A 22,119-nucleotide genomic window follows, 5' to 3' on the forward strand; every position below is an offset into this window, starting at 1 on the left:
TATTGTTTAGATAACTTACGTAAAATAAATTCATATTCATCTCCCTACTCATTTACACTACAATTATACAAATCATAACCCAATCGAACCTAAACCACCACTCATTGTCATTTGGAACAATATTATAATTTCTTTTAAAAAAATTGATTGGTCGCCCACCTTGACCCGCAATCCAAACGTGGTGTTAAAGTCTTAACAAACACCGTTGTCGGTTTTTTTTTTTTTTTTTTGGTAACATGTTTGATTGGCACCGCGTACCAAACCAAATTGAAAGCTTTAACAATAATATCAATGTCCTAGGTAACATGATCATTTACAAATTCTAAAATATAAATAAAGATTAAAAAAAAAATTATTTCGATAAGCTCTATTGTGATTTATATCATTTTAATACATAATATTTGTGTGCTAATAATTTCATATATTAAAAGAATAGTAGGTCTCTTGTGAGACGGTCTCACGGATCTTTATATGTGAGACGGGTTAACCCTACTGATATTCACAATAAAAAGTAATAATCTTCGCATAAAAAGAAATACTTTTTCATGGATGACCCAAATAAGAGATCCTTCTCACAAAATACGACCCGTGAGACAGTCTCACACAAGTTTTTGCCATAAAAGAATTGAAGAGTATTTTTTTATATGAATCTTATATAATTAATTAATTTTTAAAAAATTTTAAATTTGTGGTGGTTTATAATTGCTCTTAACCTTAAATATTTTGATGTCAAATAATGTTTATGTGAAATATTTAGAGATTATATTAAAATATAAAATTTTTAAAAATTTTAAAATATTAATAATATATGTTATGCTTAAAATTTTAGTTTTGGTTTTCTTAAAATTAATTTTCCATTGATTTCTATAAATAAAAAACCCAACCCCTCGTTAGTTTCTACGATCTTCTGTAAGTCGTGCATAAATCTTCGCAGCAAATCCTCGAGATTTCCCAGTTCCCCTCAAACTCCCGAGGAAATCACAATTTCCCATCTCACCAAGCGATCTTGTTCAGTTTGAAAAAAAAAAAGAAAAAGAAGTATGCACACAAAATGAGGGAAAATGGAGAAAATCCAGAAAAAGGAGAATCCAACACGTATGCTAACAATCACCCCATATGAAAGAGTTTAATGCTCAAAAACCACCACACTTTTCCTTCCTTGTTGAACCCCACTTATAATTGAATCAGAGTATCAACACAGGGGATTAGTGTACTTGAAGATTGATATCGTGAATTCAGGTGTATCTGTTTCCCTCCAATGTTTTACGGGTTGATTCTTTCTGTTTTTTAAATGGGATACTGATTTTGATCTCTTATTGCGAGTACGCTGCATTGGTTCTGTTTGTTTTGGTATCTAGACCTAAAAGCGTATCAAGAACTTTTATTTTGCTTCAGATTGTTACTTTTTTTTCTTCCTTTTGTTTAGAATTGATTTTCTGGTGATTTGTTGATCTGGGTATCAGTTTTATTTCGTTTAGAGCATTCGTGTAATTTTTGCGCGTTTTTTGTAATGTTGATCATCTTTTGATTCTCAGTGCAACGCTAATGTCATTTAATTGATTATACTTTGGATGAAATGTCAATAGTATAGTGAAAGATATGCTCTTGATACTCAATTCGTTTAATTTATTTTGATGATTGATTTATGAATTATCGAAATTGTAAGTCTTTTAGTTTCCTTTTGGGGTTGGCCAGTGTGTGGTTGTGCGATGGTTGTGAAACTTATAAGGGAATAGACAGTGGTTAGATGATTCAACTCTGCTTCTGACTCTTGGGATTTAGGCTCTGTGTCTTGTTATATTCTGCTACACCAGAACTCGCTCTTTTTTGGAAAAAATCAAAATGTGAAGAGCTTTAGTTTGGGGCAGAAACTGCGGTGCTTGCCTTACCTGTAGGTCCATCTCTGTTATGTTGAAATAACATAACATAATGTTGCTGAATGCTGATACTGCATGGTGTGAAATACTACTGTGGCTTCTTTTATTCTCTAATTCACTAAATTATCTACTTTCAGTTTAGTTTTGCATTTGGGTTTTTTTCATCGTAAATTGTCTACTGAGGCAAGTGACTACTTCCCCTGATATAGTCTTGATTAGCCTTAAATTTTTTTTGGATGTGAAATAAGCTTATGACTGCTGATTATTTGGGTCAGTATATTTATGATAAGCTTTGATATTTATTTTCTGATGACTTTACTTCTCTACTTTATCGTTCACTTGCAATGTGATGAATCAGTTTTTTTTTTCATGTAGTTCTAAAATGCATGACCTTGTCTACTCTCTCTAAAGTAGCTAATTAAGTTGATCTGTTTTTCATTTGGTGGGCATTCTTATACACTTTCAATTTCAGAACAATCTAGTACGACATCAATGGCCCAAGATACTTCTAATTCTGAATCAACTCAGCGTAGACCTGGTCTCTTAAAAGATCAAGTTAGACTGGTCAAAAGGAAGGACTCAGATCGTTATGAGATTGCTCCAATTCCTGATAATTTGTCATTTGAGAAGGGGTTTTTTGTAGTCGTTCGGGCATGCCAGTTGTTGGCACAGAAGAATGATGGACTTGTATTAATAGGATTAGCTGGTCCCTCTGGTGCTGGGAAGACCGTATTTACTGAAAAGATTGTTAATTTTATGCCAAGCATCGCTGTCATTTCAATGGACAATTACAATGATGCGAGTCGAATTATCGATGGAAACTTTGATGGTAAAATATGCCTCTGCTATTTCTTACTTCAAAAACTTCTCGCTGCATCACTGATTATTTTCAGGCTGAGATTCTTGTTGTAGGCTGATTTTTTGTGAAAATTCTTTTCTATTTTGCCTCTTTTTCAACTGAACATTTGAGACTTCCTTGGCGCTTTATAATTGCAACTTACTTTATTAATTTATGCTTCATGCTTTTGTAAAATTCTCATAACTTCACATCTTGGATGGTATTTACAAAATTTGACATTATGCACAGACCCACGATTGACCGACTATGAGACTTTGCTGAAGAACATTCATGATTTGAAGGCAGGGAAGCAGGCTGAAGTCCCGATATATGATTTTAAATCCAGTTCACGCACAGGATACAGGTCTGTGTCTAGTCACTTACTTTTGACTCATCAAAACCCTTATAATTTTTTGTCAGAGGCTATTTTAGTTATTGAGTGAGCAGTATTATTTCTTGATGCAGAGCTGTCTTCTTGTTTTCTTTTCTTCTATTGTTGGGGCGGTGGTGGTGGTGGTGTTGAAGTCTTCTCCTTTTTTACTCGCCTTTATTTTAGCAATTTAAGTTGAAGGTTTTTTAAACTTACAAATCTTAATTTTATAAAAGTTGACTGGTTCATTTGAAGTTGCAAACTTCTTTTATCTCATCACTCTTCTTTACTGCCAGTGGAGTCTAATGTTTGTGATCTCATGAAGTCACATGCTATTGTAGGACTCTTGAAGTCCCAAGTTCTCGTATTGTGATTATAGAAGGTATCTATGCTTTAAGTGAAAAATTGCGTCCTCTGCTGGATCTTCGGGTATCTGTGACAGGTGGTGTTCACTTTGATCTCATAAAACGGGTTATACGGGACATACAGCGTGCTGGGCAGGAACCAGAAGAAATAATTCACCAAATATCTGAAACCGTGTGTATTCCTTGTTATAATTTAAGTAAAGCATGAAATACCTCATACCCGTTCAACAAGTTCTCAGCCACACTTCTCCTTGCAGGTATATCCTATGTATAAGGCGTTTATTGAACCTGATCTCCGCACAGCTCATATAAAAATTACCAACAAATTTAACCCATTTACTGGATTTCAAAGTCCTACCTATATATTGAAGGTAAATTTGGATTGTTTAATTTCACCTAAATCTATTGTACTTATTGATGTTTCAGTCATGAAGATTGTACTGTGATAACTTGTAGACTCTTGATATAATTTTGTTGTATGCATGTTATTCAGTCCCTGAAAAATTTGTCTCCGGAACAAATTAAGTCTGCCATGTCTGGAGAGCATTCAGAAAGTACAGAACAGACATATGATATTTATCTTCTGCCGCCTGGTGAAGATCCAGAGACTTGCCAATCTTACCTGAGGATGCGTAATAAAGATGGAAAATACAATCTTATGTTTGAGGTCTGCTCTTACTATTCAATATGACATATTCGGAGATTTGAGTGACTATCTATTCTTTTACTAGCTCCATATATGAACCGAGAGTGCTGTTATTTAGTCGTAACCTCATACGACTAACAGGATCAACTCATGAGCCTGCTTGAGTGACTATATTTAATTTTATCTGTTTTAAAATAAAAAATTCTTCCTTCCAACGTGCAAAAGTCTGGTATTCATTACCTTCCCTGGTCATCATTGAAGTATATGGCTGACATGTGAAAAGGTACTCAACAATGTGAATACTTATTTAATTGTGTGCCAGAAGTGAAAATTATTTCTTGCTCTTAACGTGTTAGTATGTTCCTTAGTGGTTGTATATAAATTTAGTTCCATGAGGTTATTGGAAAAGACATTTTTTCTGTTATATTAGGTTTTAGGAAACAGAGAGAAAATAAATGACTTGCAAAATGTGCATGCTTTGTTAATTAAAGTTTTTTCCCTAGCCGTTATCCAATTGGGCTCTAAGAATTTGTAAAGCACAACGATATCAAAACAAATCACAATGTTTGGTTCTGTTTACGGGGTTTGTCAAATTATGTTAGAAATGGTTGGATAAAATAATATCAAGATGATAAAATAGTATATTTTGAGTAGTAGTATAATATGATTGTAAAGTATATTTTAAAAATTGTATCCAGTTTAATCAAAACTAATATTTTGTTGGGAGATGTGAAAAGTTAGAGGAAATTTGGATTTTGGGAAAGATAATAAAAAGAATGATAGTATTTTTATGTTTATTTGTGGGATGATAAATCGGCTTAGTAAAATGAAAACAAACATAGTGAAAGCTTTTAAATTTTTCTTACTCTGGCATGCTTATAAACTGTAGGAATGGGTCACTGATCCTCCCTTTGTCATATCTCCAAGAATAACATTTGAAGTTAGTGTTCGTCTTCTTGGTGGATTGATGGCCTTGGGCTACACAATAGCCTCCATACTGAAAAGAAGCAGCCATGTCTTTTTGGATGAAAGAGTCTGTGTGAAAATTGATTGGCTGGAACAGCTAAAGCGTCATTACGTTCAGGTAGAGTACACTTTTGCCACCGGTTTCCACCTTCCGTTCCACGCCAGAACTTTTTCTAACTAAAGCTTGCCATCTACTATCAACTTCATGATATTTTTTAAATGTATGCAATTTAAATTTTCTTCATGTCTCTACTCATCCTATCGTGATCTTCCTCCTGATAATTAACGTGTATATAGCTCAAATTTCCTCCTTTTTCATGAGATAATTCTCTAAACAGTGAAGTGCTCGACTCTGGCATATTTTCGTTCCATGTGGTTGTTTATGATGTTGATCCTGCTTTATTTGAGACATGTACAAGGTAGAGACCGCCTTGTTGTAAAATGTGTAGCTGAACAGCTGGGATTGGAAGGTTCATATGTTCCACATACTTATATCGAACAAATACAGCTTGAGAAAATTATCAATGACGTCATGGTATGACAAATAACCGAGCCTCCCTTTATGCTTCTTATTTTTTTTCCTAACGCATTTCAAATCTGGGATATTGACAGGCATTGCCTGAGGATTTGAAAACCAAACTTAGCATAGATGAGGATCTTATCTCAAGTCCTAAGGAAGCACTTTCCAGAGTCTCGGCTGAAAGGGCCGCAACAAGAATCAAGAATCTCAAAAGGTGTACTTGTTATCCTATGCTTAATTCTCCAGATGTTCTTACTTCTTGATAGTGTACATACTTTTATGTTGTATGAATTTTAATCATCTGTTGTGCTATTAAGCTGTATTTAATAATGCATATTTATATCGATATTGTGTTTTTGCCATGAAAGTGTTCCTTGCAATTAATGGGACTTCATTTCTTGTAAGCTCAAATGTAAAAGTTTTAACTGTCTCGATTCAATCTGTATTTGTCCATTAATATTATATGTGATTTTTGTGAGTAGCAGTTACCGTTTAATCAAGTCATAGGTCATAATATCCTTGAACATTTTTGTTGCTTGATTTAACAGTGGTATGTCACACTCATACACGGGACGCACAGATAAGAACATGTCGAAGATGAACAGAAGATTCGATGATAGAATCATAGACTCACCAACAGCTTTGGCAAGTCAGGTAAAGTACTTCAAATTTTGAAATACTAATGTATGTAAGCTTCTCATACATAATAATATTCATCTCGCTTGATTTGATTACCGTTTTCAACTTATAAACTACAGGGAGCTATAATGCAGCTTTCAGAACAAATTTCTACACTAAATGATCGTATGGACGATTTCACATCTCGCATTGAAGAGCTAAATTCAAAGCTAAATAGCAAAAGAGGTTCTCCCAGTTCACAAAACATCGCATTACATGATTCGTCCTGTAACGGGTCAGCCACAACTTCCTATTCCATATCTGGTCTAGGAAATGGTTCTTTAAGCGGATTCGTAATGACAAATTCCTCATCTTCCACCCAACTAGCAAAAGAGTCTTCTTTAATGGAAGAGGTATTACTTCATTGTCTTTCTGTGTGAAGTTCTTTTGGTTACACTAGTTACCGTGATTTTGGTCGGACTTTTGTGGCAGCTATCGAACATAACTCGTGGACAACGTCAAGTCGTGCATCAGCTCGACAATCTTAGCAACCTTGTACGAGAACATGTGAGCTCCACAAGATCACATCGCGATAGAAGACACGACAGAGGTGAAATTCCAGTTGTTGAAGCTATCAGGATTTCCATGGTCTTAGCATCGCTGGCTGTTGGTGGGATGGGAATATTTTTGCTCAAAGGATTTTTAACCCGAAAGTGATCCTATCTGACATAACTAACTCATTAGTTGACATGTCGATTTTATGTAGCATGTCACCGAATATCTCCGAATGATTTGCAATGCCACCCTTCTGATCGGGAATTTAGATTTTGCCTGGATCATTCGACCCTATATTTCGGGGTTTTGAAAGTGATTTGAGTTTTGTTTGAGGAGGGTGTTCATATTTTTTTGACGTTGAAAGTAGACATGTTGACTTCTAACCACCATGACATGTATGCATAGGGGTGATCATGTTTTAGTTTGGGCGGTACTAATTTCAAACTGAATTGTTATGTATCGTTCGAGTTTTCTAAAAGTCTTACCATTTGCGGTTTTTTTTTTAATATAACTCTTAAAGTTATCATATTTTTTGTAAAAATTAATGCACAGTTTCGATTGGTTTCGGCTTTAAGAAATAATGAATTCAAGATTGAAGCATAAGTTTGCTTAAAGCATAATATTAAGCAATTATGAGTGAATACGACAAAATACGATACTTATTAGTTTTATTGAAAGATAATAGCATAAATAAATTTGTTATAAAAGGTCACATAATTTCTAAGAAAATATAATAGAATACTAAAATTATAAATTTAGAAAATGAAATATTGGCAAGAAAATCATATTATTTTATTTATATATCTCAATCAGTAGTTGGAAAGAATAAAGATCATCGAGACTATAATTTGATTATATGTGATATGTTTCAGTAAAAGTGATAGTCAGGTAGATTTTGGTTGGTCTTAAATTTTTTTTTTCTTGATTACAAGACACGCGGAGGAGGAGATCGACTAAAGTTACATTTATACTTACATTATATTTACATAAATGACGATTGAGTAAATGAGATTTATCTTTGTTTCAATAGAGTTATGGTCCTGAAATAAGTTTGAGAATTTGAGAATAAAGAAGACATAACGAATAATAAAATAATAAGAAATAAGATAAAAGTATGTTTTGCTTAGTCACTCGGAATTTTTTTAAAACTTTAGAAACATATATTTAGGTTAGAAATCAAATGAATATGTTGTGTATCATAATTAATAAAAATATAAATTTATCAAATTATGCGATGATGTTCATACGGTTTTCCCTAAAAATTGTCAGTAAATTGTTGCATGCGGTGCTGTTTGATAATTTTTTCGAAATCGTGGTTTATTATAAAATTTTGGATATAACGATGCGATACAGACGGTTTTTCAGGAAATTTGATCACCTCTACGTGTATATATTGTAATTAATGTTATATTTAATTCTTTTTTCCTTTTTCTTATAAAACTAAGCAAGAAGGCAAAAACTTGTGTGAGACGGTCTCACGGGTCGTATTTTGTGAGACAGATCTCTTATTTGCGTCATCCATAAAAAAGTATTACTTTTTATGCTAAGAGTATTATTTTTTATTGTGAATATCGGTAGGATCGACCCGTCTCACAGATAAAAATTCGTGAGATCTTCTCACAAGAGACCTACTCAAGGAAGAATGTGATTGAAAAGGACATATATATGGAATGAGGTTTGAGATTTTAAATAATGTCACATTATCCTTTTCTTATTTTAAGTTTGTTTGTAATTTTAGATAATTAGATTTATTTTCAAAAAATAAATTCTGAAAAAGATTCACCCATGGAATATTACAAATCCCAAGGGAAAGTGGAAAACAGAGAATATATTATAATTATTTATAGGGTTTCAACCCCAAAGGTAATTGGGATTCTAGTGTTTGTGGGAAACGATGGAAGAGAGTTATTTCGATCGCCTTCCAAGAGAGCTAATCGTCTATATTTTTGACAAAATCATTGATGCCAAATGTCTGTCCGTTTGTTGTTCAGTGTCCAAGCTTTTTGCCGCACTTGCTCTTCAGACTCGCTCTATTTCCGTGCAAATTCGTTGTGATAACTATAGTAGTTATCCTTGGTCACGGGAAATTCTCGACTTTCTGAAAAAATTCTCTTGCGTTGAATCTGTAATTATCCAATTCTCGTACCCTTTGAAACTACGAAGATCCGTGCCTTTACTTGGGTATAAATCGGATTCATCCAGCTTCATCTTAGTTTCAGCCGAGTGCCGTATTGATGAGACTACAGGCATGGTTGAAGCCACGTCTGAGTCCAAACTTGGGTATTGTACTGCTTTTCTTCTTTCGATTATCAGGCACATGTTACATTTCAGGCGTAGGTTTGCTTATACGGAAGTGCTTCTCGATTTATTTCCCAACTTGAAGAATATTTCGGCAGTTGAATCCGTGGATCATGGGAGTTTTGTCTGGGAAGAAGATATTTCCAGAAGAACAAAGCAAAAGCTGTGGATGGATTTCTGTATAAATGCATGGATAGCTCCCTTGGTCAAATTGCCACGTTCTGGATGTGTGGTGAAGGATGCGATTCTTATTTCCATCCAAGAAATTGAAGCTTGCCATGAGATGGTTTCCTTTGAAGAGGAAGAATACCGTGAACTTGCCGCCACCATGATGAAGGAAACTCCCTATATGCCGCATGGGCTTTCGGTCAGAGCCGACGGCGAGATATCACTTGTTATCGATTTCGTACAATCCCTCATCTTTGGCTAACTAGATTTCATTCTATTCAACTTTTTTGTTATTTCCCAGAAAGTTAATCTTATCAAAATCTTTCAATATATAGATTCAACTTTTGTTTATTCTTGTTATATTTCAGTCTTGTGTCATTGGTATGTTAATTAATTTGACAATGCCATTTTTTGTACAACCGGAACTAATCCATAGGAAGCTAATTAAGAATCTATTCACAAAGTTCATGCCACAACGATCTATACGGCATACGCTTTTATAAGCATATTGGGAGGAAATTAAAGGACAACAATTTGGAACTTGTGCATTGTCTTCCAAGAATCTATTCACAAAGTTCATGCCACGGCTCTTGGTAATTTACATCGATAAAAAGTGGATTTTTATAAATCAAACAATAAAGACCCAAGATGAAATCACAATTCCCATCTCACCAAGCAATCTTATGTAATTTGTAAATAAAAGTTAAAGCACACAAAACGAGGGAAAATAGAGGAGAAGCCTCGTTTAATTATGAAATTCACAGGCGGCAACTTTCTCGATTTTCTGGTGGATGGGTTCCACAAGAACAATTTTTTTTTCTTTTGAAACCAAGCAAAGCAAACCATCAGAGGAACCCATAACCCGAACAATACTTCGCGGATGTTTCTTAGGATAATCAATACTTCATGCATCGGTCGAAGGTTCATGCATCACGGAGCTCAATGGACAATGTTTGAGGTCTCGGAAATGGTTAACATGATTCTGTAATTAGATAAACTCCTGTCCTGTCTGGAAATACTGAGGTAGGTTTTGATGAATTGTTGGCTAGATATTAATGTGAGCCACGATTTGGACACACACCTGAATCTTAAGAGTGATTTGACTTGTAGCCTTGTAAGTATTTCCACTATCATTTCTTCTGGAAGATTGAGGATTCCTCCATTGATTGGTGGTGTTTGAGCTTCAAGGGTCGCTTGGTTTTTCTTGTATTGATGATGGGTGGGTTGGAGAATCTCTTCCCCAATCCATCGTATCATAGAGTTTTTAAGAGTTTCAAGAATTAGAAATTTTGGTCTCTTTGGTGAAAACAAATCAAGGGATGGGTATGTCCAACCTATATTTACAATGAGAAGTAATATTTTTGATATTATAAGTAATATTCTTTCATGAATTGTGTCAAGTTGAATATCATTCTTACAGAAATAACCTATGAGACGGTCTCACATGAATTTTTTTAAAGAAACATGTATTTTCAATCTGACCAGACGATTCTAATTCTCAACATAAACTAATAAATGAGATTTATGGAAAACTTTGAAATCCAACGGAGTTATATATATAATTAATGTGTAACTCTTATGAATTACTCGAGTCTACTTCGAAAGACCGTTAAATTTTAATTTAATCAATTATATAATTTGTTATAAACTTATTCTAATTCTGAATTAAATTAATTTCATCTTTAGGAGACCATTTTTCTGCCATCAAATTCAAACCGAACACCATCATTTATTCTCAATCACCTTTCCTTAAAAAAAAAAAAAACACACACACACATTTTCCTTTATTTTCACTATCCATTTCCACTAACTTTTGTTGGAACAAATTATGAAACTAAACCGAAAAACAGTAAATAAATGAGATTATTCCTGAAACAAATTGTATCACTTAAATCAGAAAAAACTCAACAAACTTAGACACAAAATGCTGAGTATCTAAACAAAAGTAAATTATTAATGAATTGACCAAATTTTGTTTAAAATTGATGAACACCACACTCCAAACAAAGCTTATTATGTCGTAACCTTCTACACCGAAATATACGCAAACAAAAGGAGACCGGAAAATAAAATCAGTCGGAACATAAAATAGAACAGAAGTCCATACAACATCAGAAATATAAATCAATAGCGGTGAATGAACAAAATTATTGTATGTGCTTTTTTATTGTACGTGGAAATGAACACAGTACTATATATAGGCTCCGCAAAGATAATTAAAAGTCTTGCATGATAGATTTTGTAATTAACAACAAAATTTGCAATCAACTCAAAAATATGAAAAGTCAAAAAACGAGTCGTAATTTTCCATTCAAAATTTAATTTTTGAAAATCTATTAACGAATTATTTTGTATTGCACGTGCTCATTTATTGATGGTCTAAATAAATTACTTTAAGACTTCTTCTCGGCATGTAAAAGAAGATTGTATAGAAGTTAATATCATTTTCATTTTGTAAATTCACAATAATTTGAAACTAACCAATCAATTAATCTATGTCAAGTTAGATCACCATAGAATAAAGAAATATTCGTACCTCCTGAATCAAATAAATATTTCTGAAAATTTTGAAATTAATTAGTTGATAATAATTAGATCAATTGAATCCTTCTATAAAAAAAATGACATGGAAGAGTTTATTCGTCGAAATTCTATGAACGAGCCTCTTAGTCAATTGTACGTTGCTAACCTTTCATTCATATTGGCCTAATGCGTTTTGTTCACCTGATTTTGATATAACCCATGGATCCCTAAGCTCCGTGGACTCATTCCGCACTACTTAATCAACTTGTTTGCTGAACTTAAACGATCGAGAATATGATTTTGACTGTTAACACTAGTTGAGATTAATTGAAAAGTTTTAGACAAAAAAAAAAGTGAGTTGTTTATTTATCTCTTTTAAACATCTCTACCGATCCTAATGATTATATTTTTAGAATTATAATATAATCTTATTAATTTGTGAATAAATTTTATTAAGACATAGTAAGCGACGGGTTGATAGTTCAGAGAGGAGTGTGTCTTGCTGCTAATATTGTCTTGTAGCACCTTACAAATATCAGTTTTGCTCTTATTTGTTGTTGGTGTATTGGTGTTGTCTCCATATTCATATACGTCTATCAATATTACTTTATGAAGATCTGATATCTTCGTATGACCTCTTTTTACAACTTATGTAAGCTCATAACTTACCAAATCACACAGCAGCGTAAACATCTTGACACAACTTTTACGAGAGCTTTCCAAGAGTTCAATCATATCGGTAACACATTTAACTCGAGAGTTGGGTCATATAAGTGTCACAAATTCTAATAAAAGTTTATTAAGCAAATTTTTTAAAGATGTTTAATTAGTTTCTTTAAAGTATATACCACATAAAATGAGAGATGTTTAGCGGTACGTGCATGAACAAAATTATATGTCTTGATGTTTTTAATGAGAAATTATATAACAAAAATTTAATGTAGCAAATTGTTTTAATCTATTCATTTATCTGAAAAATTTTATTGGTCTTTTCCTAGATTTATCAACTACTCTTAATTTAGCTGCTATTAATATTTTATTTAAATTTAATATCACATTATCTTATGTATTTATTTTTAGCTAATTATATTAAATTTGGATTTGATATTCAAAAATTTAAAATAATAAATTTTGTAAAATTATAATTCTGAAAAACTATCTAAAAATTGTATACAGAAAAATAAAAATGTTAAAGTATAATGTTTTTATTCCCAAAAGACCCATAATTAAGTAATTGATCATTAAAATTAAATACAATGAAGTTGGGTCTTATTATCCATCATTCTTTATCAAATGAAATGCAAAACAGGAACAATTTAGAAAACACATTCACGGTTCTGTGAATTGCATTGAATTTTTATTTTGTACCAGAAAAAATAAGTATCTCATCATAGAATTTCACATTTAAAAGCAGAAAATGAAATCATTCATTTATAGAAGAAAATGAAATTTGTCGAGTGACTTTGACAGCTTCGAACGACGACGGTTGGCCCTGCATTATGATGTGAACGAGTTCATAGAGTTCGGCTTCTGGAAATGCGTTTTTTTTTATCATGAACTCCTCTAAACCATTGTCTTTTGTTTCTAGAAGTGGACATTCTTTATCCTAGTTCCAGAGAGGGGGAGCTCCATCATCGGTATCCTCCATATTTTCTTTGCAAGAACCTCCATCTCCTCGTGTGGAAGATCAGCCATCATTAAATCCACGTTCTTCATATCTTTGACACCTCCATATTAGAGAAACAAAATGAATTTCATTGAAGAAGTAGAGCTGAAGCTCTGAGCTGAAAGATACAAAAAAAATGAATCGAAATTGAAAACTAAACCAACTGAAGTCAAGCTATTTATAGTTATGTACAAGTCAAGCTTAGCTCCTGTTTCTAATACTCCTCCTCAAGATGTGAGTGAATGTTGTGTACTCCCATCTTGACTAGAAGCTTTTTAAAACGTGAGGAAAATAAAGGCTTCGTGAATAAATCTGCTAGCTGTGACTCCAAAGAAACATGCATCAATTTGATGACTACTGCTAGCACTTGTTCACGCACAACATGACAATCAATGTCAATGTGTTTAGTTCGTTCATGAAAAACTGGATTGGAACCAATGTGTATAGCAGCTTGGCTATCACAAAACAGCATTGATGGTTCATCATCTTTAACCCTCAAATCTTTAAGTAATGTTCTGATCCACATAACTTCACAAGTTGCTGCTGCCATAGACCTGTATTCGGCTTCGGCGAAAGACCTGGAGACTGTTTGTTGCTTCTTTGGTATCCAAGACACCATAGATTCACCAAGAAACACACAAAAACCTGTGACTGATCTTCGTGTGTCAGGACATGAACCCCAATCTGCATCTGAGAAAAATTTAAGCTTCAAATCAGAAGCATTTTTATAGATCAAGCCTTGTCCAATTGTTCCTTTTATATATCTCAAAACATTCAATGTTGCTTCCATGTGGGATGTGCGTGGTTTAGAAACATATTGGCTGAGCTTGTTCACAACATAAGTCAAGTCAGGGCGAGTAATTGGGACGATGGGTTTTATAACTGAAAATTTTCTTGTCAATTGAAGTAACAAAAAATTAAAATATCTCTGGCCATCACTTTTTTAGTTTTACCCGTTAAAGAAGATAAAATAGAATTTTTTCGCAAGTAGCCCAACCCAAGAAAAATAGTGGGTTCATACAGACAACCGTTATGTAGTTTCGATAGAGCGTCTGAAAACGATATGAAAATGGCTAGTATGTGATTCAGTTGGATGAAAATATATTGTTTAAAATTGTTATTATTATTTATTATTATATTTAGATTTTTCTTAATAGATGGTGATCGGTCATGGTATCCATAGTCTCGCTTCTTTCTCTGCCAATTTCGGATTTTGATTAGCTCCTCCCCGTCGTCGAGCTAGATCGATTCGACTTTTTCCCCTGACCCCGACTACTGAGATAACATGGCCATAAGCTAATATTGCATAGTGTGAACGTTACTGTGTCTTATTTTATTATTTGATTCCCTAAATTATCTGCTTTCATTTTATTTTTCTTTCGGGTTTTTCATTGTAAATTGCCAATTTATTATGAGTGACTACTTATCTGCTTTATTTTTCACTTGTAACGTGATGAATTACTGTAATTGTTACAGACTAGTTTACTTGTGAAATTGTCCGTTTTGGCCCATGGTCTCATTGATTTAAAACGCGTCACAAGGGGTTGCTACACGCCCATTTAAATGCCTAGTATCTCTCTCGTGGTTTAACAATGTGAGATTTTGCCTAAGAGACTTCACCCCCCCTCTCCCTTTCGGGACTCAGCGTCCTCTCTGAGGTTTGCCCCACCTTCTCCAGCCCACTTGTGAAATTGTCTGCTTTGGCCCAGGGGGTTTGGGATGGTGGGGCAAACGGAGTCCCAAAAGAGAGGGAGGGAAGGCCCTTAGGCGAAATCCTACATCGCAATACCAATGGAGAAAAAGTTTAGTAGGACCTTTAGACATTCAGTTTATTTTCAAGAAGATAAACCATGTCATATGGCACTTCAACAAGGATTGAGAGTGTCTGAGAAACAAGGTACGCAAATTTCTCTGAAACAATGTAGAAATGATAGAGTCTTTTAGCATCCTTCACTTTGTTAAAGATGGCTACCATGAGAGATTCAGGGAGATCAAGGAAAAGTTTTGCAAAACGATTGACAGATTCGGGGAGATCAACGAAAAATTTTGCAAATTCAGAATCTATTTAAATGGAAGAGCAGAAAAACGGGTTTTCTTGGATGGGTTTTAATTTCTTGGGACGATGGGTTTTAATTTCTTGGAGGGAATGAGTTTTATTCGGGGGTTGGGGAGCGTATAACTGCAATTTGCCAACTGAAAATTTGTTAATAAAATTCAAATGGGTTTTTCGGGTTTGTAACTGAAAATTTGTTTGCCAACTGTCGTAACAAAAAATAAAATTTCTCTGGCCATCACTTTTTTAGTTTTACCGGTTAAAAACGATAAAATAGAATCTTTTCGCAAGTAGCCCAACCCAAGGAAAATAGGCGGTTCGGACAGACAATCGTTTTATAGTTTCGTTAGAGCGTCTGAAAATGGTATGAAAATGGCTAGTATAAGATTCAGTTGAATGAAAATATACTATTTAAAATTTTTATTATTATTTATTANTGAGGTATATGAAACGTCCAATTAATCTTCTGTATGCAGTACGATTGGAAACCAACTCCCCATCATCAAGAGAAAGTTTAGTGTTTGCATCCATAGGTGTAGATCTCGGTTTGCATCCAAGAAGACCAGCTTCTGTGAGTAGTTTTAAAGCATAGTTTTGTTGACAAATCGAAATGTCACATTGTGATCTAGCCACCTCTATGCCTAGGAAATACTTCAACTCTCCCAAGTCCTTCAACCGAAACTTGGTGTCAAGATGTGTTTTTAAATCACTGGCCTCTTTTTCACAATTGGTGGCAATAACAATATCATCAACGTAAACTAATAAAACAACAAAGGCACTTCCCTTTGTCCGTAGAAACAAGGAATTATCAGCATGAGATTGAGTAAAACCTATGTCTAATAATGCGGCTGAAAATTTTGCAAACCACTGGCTAGAGGCTTGTTTCAAACCATATATGGATTTATGAAGTCTACACGCAGCATTTTGAGGTAAATTCTCTCCCTCTCTGCAATAGCCTTGGGGCAGAGACATGTAAACCTCTTCCAAGAGATCACTATGTAGAAAAGCATTATTGACATCAAGTTGAATTAGAAACCAACCTTGAGCAGCAGCTAAGGCCAATAATACTTTGACAGTTACAAGTTTAGCCATCGGAGAGAACGTTTCAAGGTAATCAATACCCTCCTTTTGGGTGTACCCTTTGGCAACGAGACATGCCTTGTAACGCTGGAGGGAACCATCAGCAGAGAATTTAGCCTTGTACACCCAACGGCAGCCGATTAGAGATTTGCCGTGTGGCAAAGAGACAATTGACCAAGTGTTATTTACTTCTAAAGCATTGAGTTCATCAGCCATTGCTTGTCGCCACTCAGGAGAAACAACAGCTTGAGAGTAATGTTATGGTTCAAGGATGGAAGATATATTGCTGACTAGAGCAGAAAAAGTAGGGGAAAGTCGATGAGAAGTAAGATAGGTGGACAAAGGATGTGTTGTTGTGCAAGGAAGATCAGATGTAATTGTAAAACAGTGATAATCACGAAGATGATGTGGGGTATGGATGAGGCGATTGGATCTTGTGTGCTTTGGAAAATTAGATGGAATGAGTAAGGAGGAGTCACTGGTAGGTATGACACTATCAGAAAAAAAAAATCAGAAGGAATACTTGAGGATGGGATATCTTTGAAAGGAAAAGAGTGTTCATGAAAGACAAGATCCCGGGAGATGAAGACCTCATTAGTTGTTAGATTCAACAATTTATACCCTTTGTAGCCTGTAGGGTATCCCATGAAAACAGATTTAATGGCTCGAGATGAAAATTTGGTTCGAGCAGAGACAAGTGTTGAGGAAAAGCACAAACAGCCAAATACTTTCAAATGAGAATAGGAAGACAATTTGTGGTGCAACAACTCAAAAGGGGACTTATTTGCAAGTGATACTGATGGAATTCTGTTAATCAAGTAAATGGAAGTAAGAATGCAATCGGGCCAATAGACCAAAGGAATGTTGGATTGGAAAACAAGTGCTCGAGCCACATTCAAAATATGTTGATGTTTACGCTCAACAACAGAGTTTTGTTGTGGTCTTTCAACACAAGAGTGGAAATGAACAACCCCTTTTTGAAGAAAAAAATTTGTGAAATTGAGTTCTGGAGCATTATCACTCCGAACCCCTTTAATTTTTGCATTAAATTGCGTGTATATCATTTGATAAAAGGCTCTGATACCATATTAGAGAAACAAAATGAATTTCATTGAAGAAGCAGAGCTGAAGCTATGAGCTGAAAGATACAAAAAAATGAATCGAAATTGAAAACTAAACCAATCTAACTATAATAATAAATAATATTAATAATTTTAAACAGTATATTGTCATCCAACTTAATCATATGCTTGCCATTTTCATGCCATTTTCAAACGCTCTATCGAAACTACAAAACGGTTGTCTATACGAACCCCCTATTTTCCTTTGGTTGGGCTACTTGCGGAAAGATTCTATTTTATCGTCTTTAACCGATAAAAGTAAAGCATAGATGGCCAGAGATTTTTTAATTTTTGTTACGACAGTTGGCAAGAAAATTTTTAGTTACAAACCCCAAAAACCCCTTTGAATTTTATTAACAAATATCCAGTTGGCAAATTGCAAAACTTTTCGTTGATCTCCCAGAATCTCTCAATCGATTTGCAAAACTTTTCCTTGATCTCATTGATTCTCTCATGGTAGCCATCTTTAACAAGGTGAAGGATGCTAAAAGACTCTTATCATTTCTGCTCTGTTTCAGAGAAATTTGCGTACCTTGTTTCTCAGACACTCTCAATCCTTGTTGAAGTGCCATATGACATGGTTTATCTTTTTGAAAAGAAACTGAATGTCCAAAGGACCTACTGAACTTTCTCTCCAGTGGTTTTGCGATGTTGGATTTCGCCTAAGGGCCTTCCCCCCTCTCTTTTGGGACTCCGTTTGCCCCACCATCCCAAACCCCCTGGGCCAAAGCAGACAATTTCACAAGTGGGCTGGGGAAGATGGGGCAAACCTCAGTGATGACGCTGAGTCCCAAAAAGGGGAGGAGGGGTGAAGTCCCTTAGGAAAAATCCCACAATGCTAAATCACGAGAGAGATACTAGGCATTTAAATGGGCGTGTAGCAACCCCTTGTGACGCGTTTTAAATCAATGAAACCATGGGTCAAAGCGGACAATTTCACAAGTAGACTAGTCTGTAACAATTACAGTAATTCATTACGTTACAAGTGAAAGATAAAGCAGATAAGTAGTCACTCATAATAAATTGGCAATTTACAATGAAAAACCCGAAAGAAAAATAAAATGAAAGCAGATAATTTAGGGAATCAAATAATAAAATAAGACACAGTAACGTTCACACTATGCAATATTAGCTTATGGCCATGTTATCTCAGTAGTCGGGGTCAGGGGAAAAAGTCGAATCGATCTAGCTCGACGACGGGGAGGAGCTAATCAAAATCCGAAATTGGCAGAGAAAGAAGCGAGACTATGGATACCATGACCGATCACCATCTATTAAGAAAAATCTAAATATAATAATAAATAATAATAACAATTTTAAACAATATATTTTCATTCAACTAAATCATATACTAGCCACTTTCATATCGTTTTCAGACGCTCTATCAAAACTACAAAACGGTTGTCTGTACGAACCCACTATTTTTCTTGGGTTGGGCTACTTGCGAAAAGATTCTATTTTATCTTCTTTAACGGGTAAAACTAAAAAAGTGATGGCCAGAGATATTTTAATTTTTTGTTACGTCAATTGACAAGAAAATTTTCAGTTACAAACCCCAAAAACCCATTTGAATTTTATTAACAAATTTTCAGTTGGCAAATTGCAGTTATACGCTATCCAACCCCCAAATAAAACTCATTCCCTCCAAGAAATTAAAACCCATTGTCCCAAGAAATTAAAACCCATCCAAGAAAACCTGTTTTTCTACTCTTCCATTTCAATGGATTCTGAATTTGCAAAACTTTTCGTTGATCTTCCCGAATCTCTCAATCGATTTGCGAAACTTTTCCTTGATCTCCCTGAATCTCTAATGGTAGCCATCTTTAACAACGTGAAAGATGCTAAAAGATTCTATCAATTCTACTCTGTTTCAGAGAAATTTGCGTACCTTGTTTCTCAGACACTCTCAATCCTTGTTGAAGTGCCATATGACATGGTTTATCTTCTTGAAAATAAACTGAATGTCTAAAGGTCCTACTGAACTTTTTCTCCAGTGGTATTGCGATGTAGGATTTCGTCTAAGGACCTCCCCCCTCCCCCTCTCTTTCGGGACTCCGTTTGCCCCACCATCCCAAACTCTCTGGGCCAAAGCAGACAATTTTACAAGTGGACTGGGGATAGTGGGGCAAACCTCGGCGAGGACGCTAAGCCTCGAAAGGAGGAGGGGGGTGAAGTCCCTTAGGAAAAATCCCACATTGCAAAAGCACAGGAGAGATACTAGGCATTTAAATGGGCGTGTAGCAACCCCTTGTGAAGCGTTTTAAATCCATGAGGTCATGGGTTAAAGCGGACAATTTCACAAGTAGGCTGGTCTGTTACAATTACAGTAATTCATCACGTTACAAGTGAAAGATAAAACAGATAAGTAAATCACCGGAAAATAAATATTAAAGCTTTTCATAAATATAAAGAATGTTATATTCATCTCATAAAATCAAGCGGTCATAAGTTTCTCTGCATTAAATATTTTCAAGGCTGAGCTAGACTCCATCCAAGGAAGCAATCACTCCGAATATTAAAGATTTATAGTTATGTACAAATCAAGCTTAGCTTCTGTTTCTAATACTCCATCTCCGAAGTCGATGACACCTTGATTTGCATAGTCAAGAGATGATATTTTCTTGAGGGATGGGAATTTTTCTTGAAGCGCGGTGATATATTTGATCCGAGTTGGACTATCCCATAATGTTGGCCGGTTCTTTTCCAGCAAAACCTCTTTTGCACCACCTTCGTAGTTGTAATTGTAACAGATCAGCCTACTTGTGAAATTGTCCGCTTTGGCCCATGACCTCATGGATTTAAAACGCGTCACAAGAGGTTGCTACACGCCCATTTAAATACCTAGTATCTCTCCCGTGCTTTGGCAATGTGGGATTTTTCCTAAGGGACTTCACCCCCTCCTCTTTTCGGGACTTAGCGTCCTCGTCGAGGTTTGCCCCACCATCCCCAGTCCACTTGTAAAATTGTCTGCTTTGGCCCAGGGAGTTGGGATGGTGGGGCAAACGGAGTCCCGAAAGAGAGGGGGAGGGGGAGGTCCTTAGGCGAAATCCTACATCGCAATACCACTGGAGAAAAAGTTCAGTAGGACCTTTAGACATTCAGTTTATTTTCAAGAAGATAAACCATGTCATGTGGCACTTCAACAAGGATTGAGAGTGTCTGAGAAACAAGGTACGCAAATTTCTCTGAAACAGAGTAGAATTGATAGAATCTTTTAGCATCATTCACGTTGTTAAAGATGGCTACCATTAGAGATTCAGGGAGATCAAGGAAAAGTTTCGCAAATCGATTGAGAGATTCGGGAAGATCAACGAAAATTTTTGCAAATTCAGTATCCATTGAAATGGAAGAGTAGAAAAACAGGTTTTCTTGGATGGGTTTTAATTTCTTGGGACGATGGGTTTTAATTTCTTGGGACGATGGGTTTTATTTGGGGGTTGGATAGCGTATAACTGCAATTTGCCAACTGGAAATTTGTTAATAAAATTCAAATGGGTTTTTGGGGTTTGTAACTGAAAATTTTCTTGTCAATTGAAGTAACAAAAAATTAAAATATCTCTGGGAATGATATATTCATCCCATAAAATCAAGCGGTCATAAGCTTTTCCGCATAAAATATTTTTAAGGCTGAGCTCTGATATTTATTTTCCGGTGATTTTAATCATCTGCTTTATCTTTCAATTGTAACGTTATGAATTACTGTAATTGTAAATGACCAGCCTACTTGTGAAATTGTCTGCTTTGACCCATGGTCTCACGGATTTAAAACGCGTCACAATGGGGTGCTACACGCTCATTTAAATGCCTAATATCTCTCCCGTGGTTTAACAATGTGGGATTTTGCCTAAGGGACTTCACCCCCTCCCTCTTTCGGGACTAAGCGTCCTCTCTGAGGTTTGGCCCACCATCCCCAGCACACTTGTGAAATTGTCTGCTTTGGCCCAGGGGGTTTGGGATGGTGGGGCAAACGGAGTCCCGAAAGAGAGGGAGGGAAGGCCCTTAGGCGAAATCCTACATCGCAAAACCAATGGAGAGAGTTCAATAGGTCCTTTGGACATTCAGTTTTTTTTCAAGAAGATAAACCATGTCATATGGCACTTTAACAAAGATTGAGAGTGTCTGAGAAACAAGGTACGCAAATTTCCCTGAAACAGAGTAGAAATGATAGAGTCTTTTAGCATCCTTCACTTTGTTAAAGATGGCTACCATGAGAGATTCAGGGAGATCAAGGAAAAGTTTTGCAAATCGATTGAGAGATTCGGGGAGATCAACGAAAAGTTTTGCAAATTCAGAATCCATTTAAATGGAAGAGCAGAAAAACGGGTTTTCTTGGATGGGTTTTAGTTTCTTGGGATGATGGGTTTTAATTTCTTGGAGAGAATGAGTTTTATTCGGGGGTTGGGGAGCGTATAACTGCAATTTGCCAACTGGAAATTTGTTAATAAAATTCAAATG

At 35.2% G+C, this 22,119-nt stretch overlaps 2 protein-coding genes across 2 annotated transcripts in view; one reads left to right on the plus strand and one right to left on the minus strand.

Moving 5' to 3' along the window:
• Positions 1-889: 889 nt before the first annotated feature.
• LOC140969549 (inorganic pyrophosphatase TTM2-like) lies at positions 890-7,087 on the plus strand. The gene is made up of 11 exons (XM_073430923.1): positions 890-2,706; positions 2,965-3,079; positions 3,427-3,622; positions 3,708-3,821; positions 3,944-4,117; positions 4,986-5,185; positions 5,471-5,597; positions 5,675-5,796; positions 6,131-6,236; positions 6,341-6,613; positions 6,693-7,087. Exons 1-11 carry the CDS (start codon positions 2,370-2,372, stop codon positions 6,915-6,917), a joined length of 1,989 nt encoding a protein of 662 aa, XP_073287024.1. The 5' UTR covers positions 890-2,369; the 3' UTR covers positions 6,918-7,087.
• A 1,481-nt stretch (positions 7,088-8,568) lies between these two features.
• The window catches only part of LOC140969548 (F-box/kelch-repeat protein At3g23880-like), a 29,563-nt gene continuing 16,012 nt past the window's right edge, over positions 8,569-22,119 (minus strand). The window contains exon 3 of the transcript XR_012173953.1: positions 8,569-9,398. The gene's annotated coding sequence lies outside the window, so the exon portion shown is untranslated. The remainder of the gene's footprint in view (positions 9,399-22,119) is intronic.

The sequence above is a fragment of the Primulina huaijiensis genome, unplaced genomic scaffold (genome assembly GCF_012295235.1).
Source record: "Primulina huaijiensis isolate GDHJ02 unplaced genomic scaffold, ASM1229523v2 scaffold42201, whole genome shotgun sequence".
NCBI lineage: Eukaryota > Viridiplantae > Streptophyta > Magnoliopsida > Lamiales > Gesneriaceae > Primulina > Primulina huaijiensis.